At 60.9% G+C, this 14892-nt stretch overlaps 1 protein-coding gene across 8 annotated transcripts in view; it reads right to left on the reverse strand.

Moving 5' to 3' along the window:
• Window positions 1–365: 365 nt before the first annotated feature.
• The window catches only part of PRR5 (proline rich 5), a 71424-nt gene continuing 56897 nt past the window's right edge, over window positions 366–14892 (reverse strand). For 4 of the 8 annotated variants that reach the window (XM_063622975.1, XM_063622976.1, XM_063622974.1 and 1 more), the window contains 7 exons: window positions 14177–14225; window positions 11182–11239; window positions 8294–8452; window positions 5852–5943; window positions 5267–5407; window positions 2836–2971; window positions 366–1280 (listed from right to left, as the gene is read on the reverse strand). In XM_063622975.1, coding sequence (XP_063479045.1) covers window positions 799–1280; window positions 2836–2971; window positions 5267–5407; window positions 5852–5943; window positions 8294–8452; window positions 11182–11239; window positions 14177–14225 — 1117 coding nt within the window. In that variant the 3' untranslated portion in view covers window positions 366–798. Of the gene's footprint in view, window positions 1300–2835; window positions 2972–5266; window positions 5408–5851; window positions 5944–6757; window positions 8261–8293; window positions 8453–11181; window positions 11240–14176; window positions 14226–14892 lie in introns of those variants that run through there. The other 4 variants (XM_063622978.1, XM_055252104.2, XM_063622979.1 and 1 more) reach the window with 3 other exon arrangements.

The raw sequence follows: 14892 nt of genomic DNA on the forward strand, positions 1-14892 counted from the left end.
CTATAGCATCCCAGCCCCACTCCCTATAGCATCCCAGCCCCACTCCCTATAGCATCCCAGCCCCACTCCCTATAGCATCCCAGCCCCACTCCCTATAGCATCCCAGCCCCACTCCCTATAGCATCCCAGCCCCACTCCCTATAGCATCCCAGCCCCACTCCCTAGCATCCCAGCCCTTCCTTCCACAACCTCCGGGTCCTCCCATCAGGGACAGGGACGGTGGAGCCGTAGGGAGGCCTGGACAACAGGCACAGGTCTGCCCCCTCCACGCAGACCCTGGGAACCTGTGCTCACTAAAAGGGAGTGAAGGCCTGAGGGTGAGCACCCTGAAGGGGCGTCCCCAGGGCAGGCACTGCAGACATGAGCCAGGTTGACAGGTTTTATTCCACCCCCTTCCATCCCCATGGCCACCCCAGGCAGGAGGAGACAGGTGTGCTGGAGTCTGGTCACTCTGGGGCCCGGTGTGGGCAGAGCCCACCGGGTTGACATTCTCTGTGGGCAGGTGTGGACACCAGAGGGCTGGGGCAGGAGGAGCGTGGGAGTGAGCGGCCGACCCCCGTCCCTGACCCGGCCCCTAGGTAACGCCGACTCAGATGCCTGAAACAGACCTGGGCCGAGCAAGGAAGGCTGATGGTATTTCCAACCAAGACAGATACACGAAGTGACCGAGGCCAGTGCCGAGGCCGACAGGGCTGGCGGGACAGGACACAGTAAAAAAGTCTCACTCACACACACGCCACATGGACACCCCCACACATGGGGACGTGTCAGTAAAAACTCAAGGCCAGCGGCGAGGCCTCACACGACACTCTGCCGGCCCCCAGAGCCCTCCAAGTCGGACATGCCAGAGCCCCGGCCCCGGCCCCGGCCAAAGTCAATGAAAATCCCTTCAGAATCCGAGTCCACAGACTCCAGGATCTGGTCCACCAGGTTCTCCGGGCTGGAGCGGGGCAGGGAGCTGCGGGTGGGATCCAAGCCCTGCTCGGGGGGCTGGGTGGTGGGGTACAGTCTGCTGGGGCAGGGCCCTGAGTGGGGCGCCGGGGAGGACCTGAAGGCCCCGGTGGGGCCCTGGCCGGGCGGGTCAGAGAAGGCCTGAGGCTCGGGGCATGACGTCATCTCCGACACAGAGTGCCTGCGGATGCTGGTGCCGCCGGCCGCCGCGCCCTCCGCCTCGTGCTCCTGCACCGGGTTCAGCAGAGGCGTGTTGTAGCTCTTGGAGCGCACCACCGGGTTCTTGGCCAGCACGTCCCCCGAGCGGGAGCGGCGGAGGAGACGCTTTTCTGGGGAGAGACATGGGCACTGTCACACCAGAGGCCACCTGTGTCCCTGCCCACCTTGGCACCTGCTGCTCGCTGCACACTGGGTCCCTGTGCAGGGGCAGCTGCACGGAAGGCCCGACCCACGCCGATCCCGGGCCCAGCTCAGCAGGTCCCGCCGCCACAAGCCCTGACACTAGCTCAGGTTCCAGTCTGTCTTCTCCAGCCTAGGCCCAGCCTGGTCACACAGGACCTCACGTCAAATGCCTGGGTTTGAACCTGCACCCTGCCAGCGACCTGTGTTTGACCTTGGGTAAGTTACCTAACCCCCCGTGCCTCAGTTTCCCCACTTGTGGAAGTGTATGGACTCTGGCACCTGCCGGATGCCTGTACTTTCCTAGGCAGGCACAGCCCCTGCCCCACTGGAGCTGGTGTCCAAGGGGATGGGGGCAGATGGGGACAGGCCCTCCATGTAAGGTCAAGGCAGGGATTCCATCATGGGGATGCGGGGAGCCTGCGGCCAGGCAGTTGTAAATGGGCCTCGCTGGCCGCTACGTGGAGTAATAGACTGTCGGGGCCGAGGGTAGACGTGGGGACCCAGGGAGGAGGCCCCTTGGGTCATGTGGGCAGGAGGCAGTGGCACTGGTGGCCAAGGCTGGTCGGGGGGGCAGGGTTCAGGCTCCCATTCAGGACCCTGCAGTCCCAAGAGTGGCCACCAGGTGGCAGGCGACACACACGAGCGGCTCAGGGGCCTTTCCCCGACCAGAGGATGGGGGTCCCATTAGGCAGGGGCTGGGGTCCTGCCATCCAGGGCTACACCAAGCCTGGGTGGCTCAAAGTTCTCCAGCAGCCAAGGCACTGTCTGAGCTGAGACACACCAGTGGGCAGGTTTTACACCAGCAGGTGGGGACGGGGAGCCCCTCTGGATGAGGAGGTCGTAGTCCCAAGTGGGCCTTGCCCCAGCTCTGTCCCCTCTGCCTGGGATGCTCCCAGCCTCCAGCTAATGGTGGGTCGTGGAGGGGACTCACTGGTCGGCCTCCCCCGCTGGAGGGGAAGGGCGTGGGCTCGGGCTGGTGCACAGCAGGTACTCAAAGGACATTGCTGAAGGAACCCAGAGGCATCCGTCAAGGGAGCAACGTGGCCAGCTGTGCTGGACACGCCAGGCAGTCCCGGGATGCTGCCCACAGGGCTCAGCCCGCCCACCCCCAGGCCGAGTCCCTCCCAGCCTGGGTCTCCTAACTGAGCCAGGAGTCCTCAGGCTTCGGCATTTGCACGTTCAGAGCACTCCGCCTGGCCCACTTCTGACTTAAGACTGCACATGAGCGTGGCCTCCTGGGGAACAGAGGCCTCGGGGGGGCTCTCCAACATGTTGCCACATCACCGCTCACGGGGTGCGCCCACCGCCACGGATCCCCACGTCCAGGCCAGCACATGGCAGGCTGGGGGCTGCTGTCCAGCTGAGAACCAGTCTGGACTCAGATCCTGGTTCCGTCGTGGGGCCTCGGCTTGCCCATCTGTTCACAATACATGGGGCCCGTGGTCACCCCTGCCCCAGCCCAAGGCCCAGGCGGACTCCTACCCAGGATGCAGGAATGGGTGAAGGGCCCCTCGCTGGAGTGGAGGCCGTAGGTGCCCAGGTATGGCGACACCACCTTCTGGACCAGCGTCTCCAGGCGCAGGTAGTCCTCGGTCACGCCCCTGGACTCATGTACCCCCTGCAGGAGAGTGGGGCAGGGGGTAGGGGGGTCATGCACCCGAGCTTGGTGGCTCCAGGCTCTCAACTATACGTCCCACCCACCAGACAGCCTGTCCTCTGCCTCCCGCCTCCCCATTCCCACAGGCTCTCTGTCCCCATGGCAGGACCCACGGTGGCCTCCCAGCCCCTCTCAGAGCATGTGGCCTGAGTCACTCTGCTGCTCACAGAAGCGTCGTGATCTGGGAGACCATGGTGTGCCCTGGAAAAAGGCCCTGTGGCCAGATGAGATGGGTGTTCTGCACCTTCCACCCCTCGGAGGGGCCCTGTACTCCTAGAGGCTTTGGACAGTCTCTCCACAGACACTGGCTGACCCCACACAGGGAGAGCCGAGCTGCTCACCTGGGGCTCCCTGCCCCATGGGGCCAGGTGCAGTCCCCATCCATCAGGCACCTCCTCACAAGCTCCACTCTCTTCTTCCCATCACTGGCTCCGGCCACCTCCCCTCATCCGGAGCTCTGAAGGGCTCCGCTACCTCCAGGTGTATTTGAGCCAAGGCCTGGGAGATGAGGCTGCTCACCCAGCTGTGCACTGAGCTGGGACAAAAGCTCTGGGACCTCAGCACCCAGCACAGAGGGCTGGGAGAAAGGTGACTTATAACGAGTGCTTGCACTCATTAAATGAGTGAATGAATGAATGAATGGAAGACAGCAGGCCTCAAGGGGCTGTCAGGGGGTTCAGGGACAAGATACATGGGTGTAGAATTCTTTTTTTTTTTTTTTTTGAGACAGTTTCGCTCTGTCACCAGGCTGGAGTGCAGTGGTGCGATCTTGGCTCACTGCAACCTCTGCCTCCCAGGTTCAAGCGATTCTCCTGCCTCAGCCTCCCGAGTAGCTGGGACTACAGGCGCGTGCCACCATGCCCGGCTAATTTTTGTATTTTTAGTAGAGATGGGGTTTCGCCATGTTGGCCAGGATGGTCTCAATCTCCTGACGTTGTGATCTGCCTGCCTTGGCCTCCCAAAGTACTGGGATTGCAGGCATGAGTGACCGCGCCCGGCCACACCCAGGTAGAACTGTACGTGACAATCCAGCCAGCCAGAGTCGAGGACTAACCCAGGACTCTTGGGATGGGTGTGGGAGGCCACTCCAGGCAGGGAGTGAGGCATGGTCCAGGCCACGTCCCTGGCAGTGAGCAAAGTTGCCTGAACTCCTGGGGTTTCGGGGCTGGTGCAGGCTCCTATGTCCTGGCCTGTGTTACAACAAGGAGTGGGTGGGACTCCACAGGTGCCCTCAGTAAGGTCACCCACACTAATGCAGGGGACCCCACGTGTCCCTGGAATTGTCTGCCCGTAGGAGCAGTGACTCGGTTGTGAATGACCAAGTCCTCACCTGTCCTGCCAGGGAGGAGGTCTCCCTCTGTTAAAGACTGGGAAGCTGAAGCTGAGACAGCAAAGTCCCTCAAGGGTCCCCGCTTCAACCCAGCCAGGCCTGACCTAAAATCTCTCAACTCCCACCCAGGGCAGCCCCCGCCCTGCACAGCTCCATACTGGCCGCCCCTTCCTTGCTCTGGTTGCCCTGTGAGGGTCCCGAGTGTCCCCACAGACCCTAAAAGATCTTCACGGGGATTCAGAACGATAAAGAGGGCTTTGCACCTGCAAGAGCCGGGGTGTGGCTGGGCTCCCGCCCTTGTTAGCTCATAGCAAGCAGGACTTGGGTCCCCTACCTGTAAAATGGGGTGGCCGGCAGTGACTGTGTGGTCCTGCGACAGTGCGATGAGCCAGCCAACTGCAAAGTGTGGTGCCTGGGAAGGGCAGTGTGCGGAAACCCCCGGCTTGTGGTGGACGCCACTGGGGGCCCCACTCCTTTCTGGGGCAGGCACCCTCTCCCCACTTGCTGTGAGGGGGGCTAACAGCTCTCAGAGTGTCTTCCCCAGAGCTGACCCACTGATGAAAGCCCTCTGGGCAGAAATGACTGGGCCACTGTGTGTGCGTGTGCATGCGTGCGTGTATGTGTGTAGTGTGTATGTGCGTGTGCATGTGTGTGTTGGGGGTGGGCACAGCCCCACGCTGGCCGACACAGGGTGTAAAGGCCCAGCCCTGTGCCCAGGAGGAACAGGTCTGCAGCTTGAGCTCTCCTGAACCCACAGCTCCGACCGACTGCTCCCCGGTCCCTGGCCCTGACAGGCTTCTCCTCTGATCGGGCCCTTCCTTAAGTCTCATGCCCCTAAATCCTCATCTCATGCTCCGCCTGTGGGGACCTGAGCCCAATTACTACCCCACGGTCCCCATGCCCGACCCTGTGCCCACTGTGCCCACCTGCAGCACCAGCAGCATCTGCACGATGGCAGGGGGCACGCGGGCGTGGGCCCGGGCCAGCGCATCCTCTAGCTTCACACTGAGGGTGATGGCGTTCCGGAAGTGCAGCAGGGCCAGCTGACGCACCGATGGCTCCTTGCCCTGTGGACGGAAGGCACCCCACCCCACCGGCTATGGTCACATGGGTCCTCATCTCCCCTCTCCAGGCCCTGGGACCCCACAGGGGGAAGAGACCTGCCGACCCTCAGGCCCCTCCACCCCGTTCTCCTCAGATGACCCTGTCCCAAGGATAGAGGGTCCCTTCAGTTTCCTCTGGCGGTGAAAGGGTTACTGTCACAGAGCCCCTACTCTGTGCCTCGCCGCCGGGGGATTCACAGGGAGGGAGGCATCCATATCTGCAGCTTGGAGGGGTGGAAACAGGCTCTGAGCAACTCAGGTAGCCCAAGGAGAGCAGAACGGAGCAGAGCGGCACAGAGCAGAGCAGGTGTGTGTGTACCCGAGCCTGGCAGCCCCCCTCTGCAGAGTGAGGCCAGGGTGGGCACAGCAGGGGCACTGGGCTTCCCTCCCCAGGGCTGGGCTGCCCACCTGCACCGGGTAGAAGATGGCCTGCAGCATGGGCAGCACGTCACTGAAGAAGTAGTCCCAGGTCTCTGCCAGTGAGTCCAGCAGCTTCTGTCCTGTGGGCATGGGGGCCGTCACCACTGGGCCTGACTGGCTCTGGCAGAAGCCTCCACTCACCCAGGATGGGTCGTCGGAGGATGCGGGAGTGGAGGGCCTGGGCTCAGGCCCCTGGCGGCACCTGCCCAAGGTCGATGTTCAGCTCCACAGCTCAGTTGTTCTATGGCCCTGGGCCCACTGCTTAACCTGTCTTCCATTTATAAAATGTGGCAGTAAAGGGATCGGCCTCCCAGAGCTGAGGGCATGAAATGAGACTAAGGCACAGGGAACTTGGCTCCGGGTCTGCTCCTGGCAGATGACAACTGCCAATTCCCAGGCCTTTGTCACACACCAGACCCACACAAGTGAGAGCCACACAGGTATACACCCGGCACAGGTGAGACGTTCACAGGTGAGACCCCTACACATATGCCTGACACAGGTGAGACCCGCACAGGTACACTCGGCACAGGTGAGACCTGCATAGGGGAGACCTGCACAGGTAAGACCCACAGAGGTACACCTGGCACAGGTGAGACCTACACAGGTGAGACCCACACAGGTACGCCTGGCACAGGTGAGACCCACACAGGTGAGACCCACACAGGTACGCCTGGCACAGGTGAGACCTACACAGGTGAGACCCACACAGGTATGCCTGGCACAAGTGAGACCCAGACAGGTGTGCCTGGCACAGCAGTTTCAACTTACATCCTAGACTCATCAGATCCTCCTAACAACCCGGCTAAGCAGTTGATTTCACCTACCCATCGACCTCCTCCCTCCGTCCCCCACACTATCTGCCCCTCCAACAAACAAACACAGAACACCTACTCTGTGCTAGCCCTGATGCTGGGCACTGGGGACCCAGCTGAGCCCCAAACAGCCGCCCATCCATCACATGGCAGGGAGGTGGGACACTGAGCAGGATCATAAGGGCAGTGGCCAGGGGTGATCGACCCCCCACCAAGCAGACAGATGCTGAGCCTCCGAGGAAAGGGTGCACCACGGTCAGTGGCCCAGAGGACCCAGGGCCAGGCCAGCTCTGCCTGTGGTCAGGTCTGGGGATCCACGGAGACCACTTCCAATAGCAGCACCACGTCCAAGGGAGAAGAGGGTGCAGAGGGTCAGGCAGGGAGGGCTTCCTGGAGGAGGAGCGATCCAAGCTGGCTATAGGAGCTGGGCTTGCCAGACTTAGTGGTATGGGGACACATCTTGACAGGTGAGTCTCTGAAGCAGATATGTAGGTAGCAGACATCTGGACCAGCTCTGCAAGATTTCTGTTGGCCTTGGGAGGAACGGTGCCATGCACTGGGTGAGTGACCCTTGTGGGACGGGGACAGCCACCCAAGCTGGCTCTGGGCTCCAGTGGGAGAGGCAACGTGCAGAACCCTTGGCCTTTCTGCCTGGACTGAGTGGAGCTGGGATGAGGACTGCTGGATCCAGGGATGCACAGTCCAAGGACGTGTCCCCAAGGCCTCTGCTGTCCCCTGGAAGCCAGACGAGCAACTGGCGAGAGAGATCTTGGTGTGGGCGTCTCTGAGTGAAGAGGGAAGCGTTGCCGGCTGTCTCTCAGGCTGCACCCCCGGCCAGAACTGCTTTGAGGTTTCCATGGGAATGCGGAGGCTGAACAGGGAGGGACCTTTGCCTTTTTCTCACTCTCTGGGCCCTGCCCCCACTCCCGGAAGACCCCAGGTTCATGTAGGTTCAAGGGCACTAGGAATGGGACCTGGCCAGGGGCAGCCCCAGGGGCCGGGGGCGAGCTGGACTGGGCCCCATCTTTGGCTCCCGGCCTGGTGGCCAGCCCTCTGCCCTCCCGGGTAGCCCACACCTGGCTCTGAGGGTGACGGGGCCAGCAGGAATGCCCCGGACGGGCGGATGCTCACCGCCCCGCTGAACTGTGCCCACACACAAAGTCCGTTCAGTTCCCCTCCGCCGCGGCAGGAAGAAAGGCAGCTCAGTTCCCCGGCCGGCTGGGGGGTGGCTCTGGGCACCGGCCAGGCCCAAGTTCTGCTGAGCGCAGGCTGTTCTCCAGCCCACGGGGCGGAAATGCTGCAGAAAGCAGATGTTGTAAAACAGAATCCAGGCCCCAGCTGGAGCCACACGGTGACGAGAGGCCAGGAAGGGCAGCCTTGTGGCTGTTGGGGCTCTCTGCTGGGGACCGTCCTGTGGGGGCCCCTCTGTGGGGCAGTAGGGTTAGTCGGAGGCAGGCATGGGGCGACCCCAGGAAGTTCCTCCAGGCAGACTCAGTGGCATCCTCTATGAAAGGGGCGTGATACATGTCCCCACGTGGGCAGGTCGAAAGCTGAGATGAAACAGCACTGGGCGTTTGCTGCTGGCAGGACGGGGCCGGGTGCGTGCGCGCCGTACCTTGGCTCCAGCCCGGCAGTCGCAGGGGCTGATGCAGGCGAGCGGCCCCACAGTGGCCTTGGCTCCACGCTGGCTCCCACTCTGGGGTTCTCACTGTGGGTGCAGGCCGGTGTCCGTCCTTCCTTTCTTTATCCGAGTGCTGAGGGCCCTGTGCAGGCCCTGGAAACGAACAACCCTGTTTCAGCCCGTCGGGAGACCCAGGAACAGTGAGGAGCACAGGGCAGTGACAAAAGCCACGCGCTGGGTGGACCAGGTCAAGGGTGTCTGGCGCGGGGACGGCCGAGGCACAGGCACGGAGGCAAGCGCGTAAGGCAGCACAGCTGGGTCATGTGACCCACACCGGGTTTGGATTCCCTGGTGGACAAGTGACGGTAGATCCTAGGGCCTGGCAGAGGACCAGGAGCTCCTGCCCAGAGTTCCCAAGTTTCTGGCTGCCAAAGAGTTGCCCGGCTGCAGCTGGAGCCGATTCCCTTAAGCCGCACACAGAGACCATCAAACCACAACCCCGGCCGCGGTCCAGCCTTCCTCCCCTTCCTAGGGAGGCAGCCCTCCACCTCAAGGCCGCTCCTCAAAGGCTCTCCGCTTCCAGGACCGGCTCTGCCCAGGGGCTGAAGTCCAAGGCCTCCCTGGAGGCTGAGAAGGGGCAGGGAGCAAGGTCCTGGGGCTTCCCCACGGGGGGCCATCACCCACCTCTGGTGGAGGCTCTGTAGGGACAGCTGCAAGGAGCAGGCTCAAGGTGAAGAGCTCCCACTGGGACCCAAGCAGGGGTGGGGAGCAGGAAGGGGAGGCCCCCGAGGCCGCCCATCAGGATGTGGAGGTGGCTATGTCCTCACTGCATGGGGCCGAAAGGGACCAGACATTCCCCTGAACAGACCACACTTTGAGGCCCTACTCAAGGGCCACTGCCTCCATGCAGCCCTCTCTGACTGCCAAGGTGGAATGAACCCTTTCTTCCCCAGGACACTCCTTCACAATGACATTCATCACACTCAACTGTCACCCTCTGGTTCACGTCTGTGTCCCCAATCGGGCTGTGAGTCCCTGCAGGGCAGAGCCGGGGTCTCCTCCATCTCTGGGCCCCCAGAGGTCACCTGGGCCTGACATGTAGAGAACACTCAAGTGGACAGAGGCTGTTCAACCCAACATTGCTAAGACAGGGGTGCTGAGGCTGGAGAGGAAACCCTGTGTCTGCAGCTATGTGGGAACTGGAGGCCAGGGCCTCAGACCCCCAGCCTAGAGCCCAGTGCCTGTCCCTGAGGCCTGGGGAGGCCAGGCAGGGCTGGCGAGGCGGAAGGGGATGCTGGGCCCCTAGGTGGGGCCTCCCAGGGCTGCCCTCTGCCCCTTCTGCTGGGCAGGCACCCCTGCTGGGAGGCCTGGCAGACCTGGCTGCGCCGGGCAGAGCTCCACTCAAGCCACACAAAACTCCCTTCTCCGAGAGCCCCAGCTCCCCTGGGCCAGATCTGGTGGCCCACCTGACACAGGCACCGCCAGAATGTGCCGCGTCAAGCGAGGGGCGTGGGCGGGCATCTTCCTCTGGTGCCAAATGCTCACAGCTCTGTCCTGCCAGCCTAGATGCTGCCTCCTCCAGGAAGCCTTCCCAGAACCCCCGTGTCTCCCCCACGGTCTGATGGGGGTTCTCATAGCCTCTCTTTGTGTTCCTCTCTTGGCTGGCCCCACCCAACATGTTCAGTGGAGGTGAGGAAGGACCATGACATGCAGCTCCAAGGTCCCCTGGAACATGCCAGGCCTCCGGGCCTGTGTCCTCCTCTGTGGAGTGGGCTAATAGCTCTTTCTCCCAGGGTCAGAGGGAGGCCTGGAGGAGGAGCCTGGGGCAGCAGAGTGAAGAGTATGGGTTTGGGAGCCGGTGGCCTGCTTGGCACCCTGGCTCTACCACGGAGCAGCTGTGTGGCCTGGGCAGGACACCATGCCTCACTTTCCCCATTTGTTCAGTACTAACAACGGTGGCTTCTTCACAGGGTTGTGGAAATCAAATGAGTTAGTAGATGTGAAACACTCGGGACAGTCAAGCAGGGAGGGACGCACACGCCCAGTGCCCAGTGCACAGATGCTGAACACACGGGTACAGCGCAGGCCCGATCCCAGCACAGGGCCGGGCACTCAGCACAGCCCCAGCAAAGCAGCATCCGTGGGAACTGAGTGGCCCCCCTCGCCTGACCCCGCTCCCAGGGCAGCTCGCTCCTGCAAGGATGCGCACACTGCTGCTGCTGCTGCTGCTGCCCGAGGCTCTCAGCCACGGGAAGCCCAACCTGCACGGTGAGGCCGGCGGGGACCTCAGGGCCGTGAGAAGGCAAAGGGTGTGTGCTCTAAAGTCAGGCAGACCTGGGTTTGAGTCCCGCCCCCACCCCTGATGTGCACTGTAGCCTCGGGCAAATCACCTATCATCACCGTGCTCTCCCACTCAGGAACAACAACCTGAAGGTCCCAGTGGGTGGTTGTGAGCCTCGACAGACAAAATTCAGCTGAGTCTCCCACCCTGTCCCCTCCTCTGTGAGTATCGGCGACCTCGGTCCTAACCCACTTCTCCTCTGACCCCCAAAGACCCGGACAGGAGCCCTCCCAGGCTGCGGGGACAGAGCTCACTAGGGCCGGAAAGCCCCGTGGGCAGGGAGGGGAAGCAGGGGGCTTTTCCCCGACGTCTCGTAGCCCTCCTGGGCTCCAGCAAGTTCGGGGGGCAGACCCTCTCCCAGGGTCCCCTCTGGGTAAGGATCTCGGCCCTGCTGCCCTAAGGCTATATGCGGTCCTTCCAAGCCCTCCGGACCAGAGAGCCACACCTCGCACCCAGAGGCCCCCAGCGCGAGGCCCAGCAGTCCAGCAGCCAGCCAGTACCCAGCATGGCCCAGAGCGGCCACAAAGGGGCCCACACTCACCCTCGTAGAAGCGAATCTTGTCCCGAAGGATCACCATGCCTTTTGTCAGCAGCTGGTTCTGAAGGTAAACACAGAGGGGCTGTCACCGCCCTTGTGGATGCCCTGGGGTGTCCTGGCCATCCCTCGGGATGGCCCCTGAGAGTCCATCCACCAGTGAGCAGCCGAGGCTTAAAGAGGGAGGAGACTCACTGAGGTCCCTCCACCTGCTGCAGGGCCTGAGCATCAGTTCACCCAGGGGGGCAACTGACCCAACCCCAGGTTGTCATGAGACAGGAGGTGGCCACACGGACATCCCGAGAGATGGGCAGGGCCTAGAGCCCCTTGCACTGGGCTCAGCTGGGCAGGCAGATGCCTGGCATGTCCCACAGTGAAGAAAGGACTTTGCAGCAAGAGGTGGCTCTGATTACCAAAGGCCAGACCTGTCAGCTGCCATCCTACCTCAGGGACCCTGCATGCACTGCCAGGGGTGGCTCGGCTGAGAACCACGCTGTGTGGTCTCAGCAACCCAGGCACCCGCCAACGAAAGCATGCACCACAAAATGCGGCCCATCCACACAAAGAAATGAAGCACTGGCTTGTGCTCCAATGAGAAAGAACCTGATGCTAAGAGAAAAAGTCCAGACAAAAGTCCACATGCCGTGTGATGCCACCGATATGAAATGTACAGAATCGGCTGGGCACGGTGGCTCACGCCTGTAATTCCAGCACTTTGGGAGGCTGAGGCGGGCAGGTCACCTGAGGTCAGGAGTTCGAGACCAGCCTGACCAACATGGAGAAACTCCGTCTCTACTAAAAATACAAAATTAGCCAGGCGTGGTGGCGCATGCCTGTAATCCCAGTTACTCGGGAGGCTGAGGCAGGAAAATCGCTTGAACCCAGGAGGTGGAGGTTGCGGTGAGCCAAGATCACGCCACGGCACTCCAGCCTGGGCAACAAGAGTGAAACTCTGTCTCCAAAAAAAAAAAAAAAAAAAAAGAAATGTACAGAATCGGCAAATCCAGAGACAGAACATGGATGACTGGTTGCCTCGTGCTGGGGAGCGTTTGGGGAGGGGTCGGGATTACCAATGGGTACAGGGTTTCTTTTTGGCATGGTGAAAAAGTCCCAGAATTAGATGGGGTGAGGTTGTACAATTTTGTGAATATTCTAAAAACCCACTGGGCGCAGTGGCTCACACCTATAATCCCAGCACTTTGTGAGGTTGGGACAGGAGGATTGTTTGAGCCCAGGAGTTCAAGACCAGACTCTGGACAACACAGCAAGACCCTATCTCTACAAAAAATTAAAAAATTAGCCAGGTGTGGTAGCATATGCCTATGGTCCCAGCTACTCAGGAGGATCTCTTGAGCCTGGGAGGTTGAGGCTGCAGTGAGCCATCATCATGCCACTGTACTGCAGCCTGGGCAACAGAGTGAGACGCTGTCTCAAACAACACAATGACTAAAAACCATTAAATTGTTCACTTTAAAAGGGTAAATCGTGGCTGGGTGCAGTGGCTCACGCCTGTAATCCCAGCACTTTGGGAGGCCGACGCGGGCGGATCACGAGGTCAGGAGATCGAGACCATCCTGGCTAACACAGTGAAACCCCGTCTCTACTAAAAACACAAAAAAATTAGCTGGGTGTGGTGGCGGGCGCCTGTAGTCCCAGCTACTCGGGAGGCTGAGGCAAGAGAATGGTGTGAACCCGGAAGGCGAAGCTTGCAGTGACCGGGGTCGTGCCACTGCACTCCAGCCTGGGCGACAGAGGGAAACTCTGTCTCAAAAAAAAAAAAAAAAAGGTGAATCATATGGCATGTGAATTATACCTCAATAAAGCTGTTAAATAACAATTTTTTTTAAACCCCTAAAACAATATGATGCGAGGGATCACAGGCTCATCCTCACCCCACCCACTGGGCAAGGTGGGTGCCTCGCTCCCAGCCTGCATGAGATGCCCCTGTGCTGAGCAGGGCCCTGGGCACCGCAGCAGCCCTGGAAGCTACGGGGGCACCAGGCCAGGCCTCACTGGCTGCCCTCCCTACCGGTGTGCCCGCAGGCAGGTCGTTTCACCTCTCTGAGCGCCAGCTTCCACCATACCGCACGTGTGTGCATTGACAGTGCAGGCCTATTGGCCAGACGGGGTGCCGCAAAGGTGAAATGCTGCAGTACCTGGGACAGACACTGGGTGATGCTGATGACACAGTCACCATTGCCACTGTGCAGCTCAGTGGGGCCACGCACACCCCAAACCCACACGGACATCCCAGGAGTTTGAGGGGAGATAATGACAACACTTGGAGTTGATCACGTGCCAGGCACAGCGCTAAGAATTCACCGCATCTTGACCGGGCGCAATGGCTCTCCTGTAATCCCAGCACTTTGGGAGGCCGAGGCGGGCAGATCACCTCGAGGTCAGGAGTTTGAGGCCACCCTGGCCAACATGGTGAAACCCTGTCTCTACAAAAATACAAAAATTAGCCGGGCATGATGGTGGGTACCTGTAATCCCAGCTCCTCGGGAGGCTGAGACGGGAATCGCTTGAACCTAGGAGGCAGAGGTTGCAGTGAGCTGAGATCGCGCCACTGCACTCCAGCCTGGGCAACAGAGCAAGACTCTGTCTCAACAACAACAACAACAACAACAAAACAAAAGACAAAAAACAAGAATTAGCCAGGCGTGGGGGTGGGCACCTGTAATCCCAGCTACTCAGGAGGCTAAGGTGTGAGAATCGCTTGAACCCGGGAGGTGGACGTTGCGGTGAGCTGGGATCATCACGCCATTGCACTCCAGCCTGGACGACAGAGTGAGACTATCTCAAAAAAGAATTCATCTCGTCTTATCATTTAACCTCCACAACATTCCATGTGGCTAGATAAGGAACGAGGCAGGTCCTTGGAACTGCAGGCAGACAGTGGGGGAGCCGGCGCTCCACACCCCCAGGGGCAGGTGAGCCCCTGTGCTTTCTGGCTGGTTCATGAGGCAGGCCCAGCCTGGCTGGAGCAAGACCCACCTACCTGCAGGTACTCCGTGAAGAAGGATCCCAGCTCTGTCTTCAGCAGCTGCCTGTGGGTGGGAGGAGAGACAAGAGTGAGTCCCAGACCACACGGCACTGGCATGGGGGACCCAGGGACTGGAGTGGGGCCTCCTGGGCAGTGGGAGACCAGCATGCTCAGCCCAAAAACATGGGGAGTGGACAAGTCCCACCTGTCCAGACCTGCAGGGGCTGGGTCGGCCACACAACCGGAGCCTCCATGGTCCGCAGTGGCGGCTCGTCAACTAGATCCCTGCACTCATGTCACAGCAGAGGAAGCCAAGGGGTCCTCAAAGGGAAGACAGTGGCCTCTGAGTCTCACACCCTCTGGAGAGACACCTGGCAGGGCTGGGCCTGCAACACTTGGTTCGCTCCTGCCTTCCACCTGCCCAAATCCCGGATGCCACGGGCTCCTCCTCTACCCCCCTGCAGAGCTTCTTCCCAAGTGTTTACTCTTTATTCCAAAGAAGCTCACTCAGTCTTCACCAACCCAGCTGCAGACATTCACTGCGGCTCCCCTTTTATTACAGGGGAGGCAAGAGAGGCTCACAGAGGTCAAGACACCAGACCAGGGCCACATGGGACACGCCAGAGCTGAGATCTGAACCTCCTCCTTGGCAGTCAACACTGACAATTCCTCCTTTCCTCCCTACACACCTCCAGAGCCTGAGAGAATGGGAGCACCACATTCCACACCAG

This window comes from Symphalangus syndactylus, chromosome 18 (assembly GCF_028878055.3).
Source record: "Symphalangus syndactylus isolate Jambi chromosome 18, NHGRI_mSymSyn1-v2.1_pri, whole genome shotgun sequence".
Lineage (NCBI taxonomy): Eukaryota > Metazoa > Chordata > Mammalia > Primates > Hylobatidae > Symphalangus > Symphalangus syndactylus.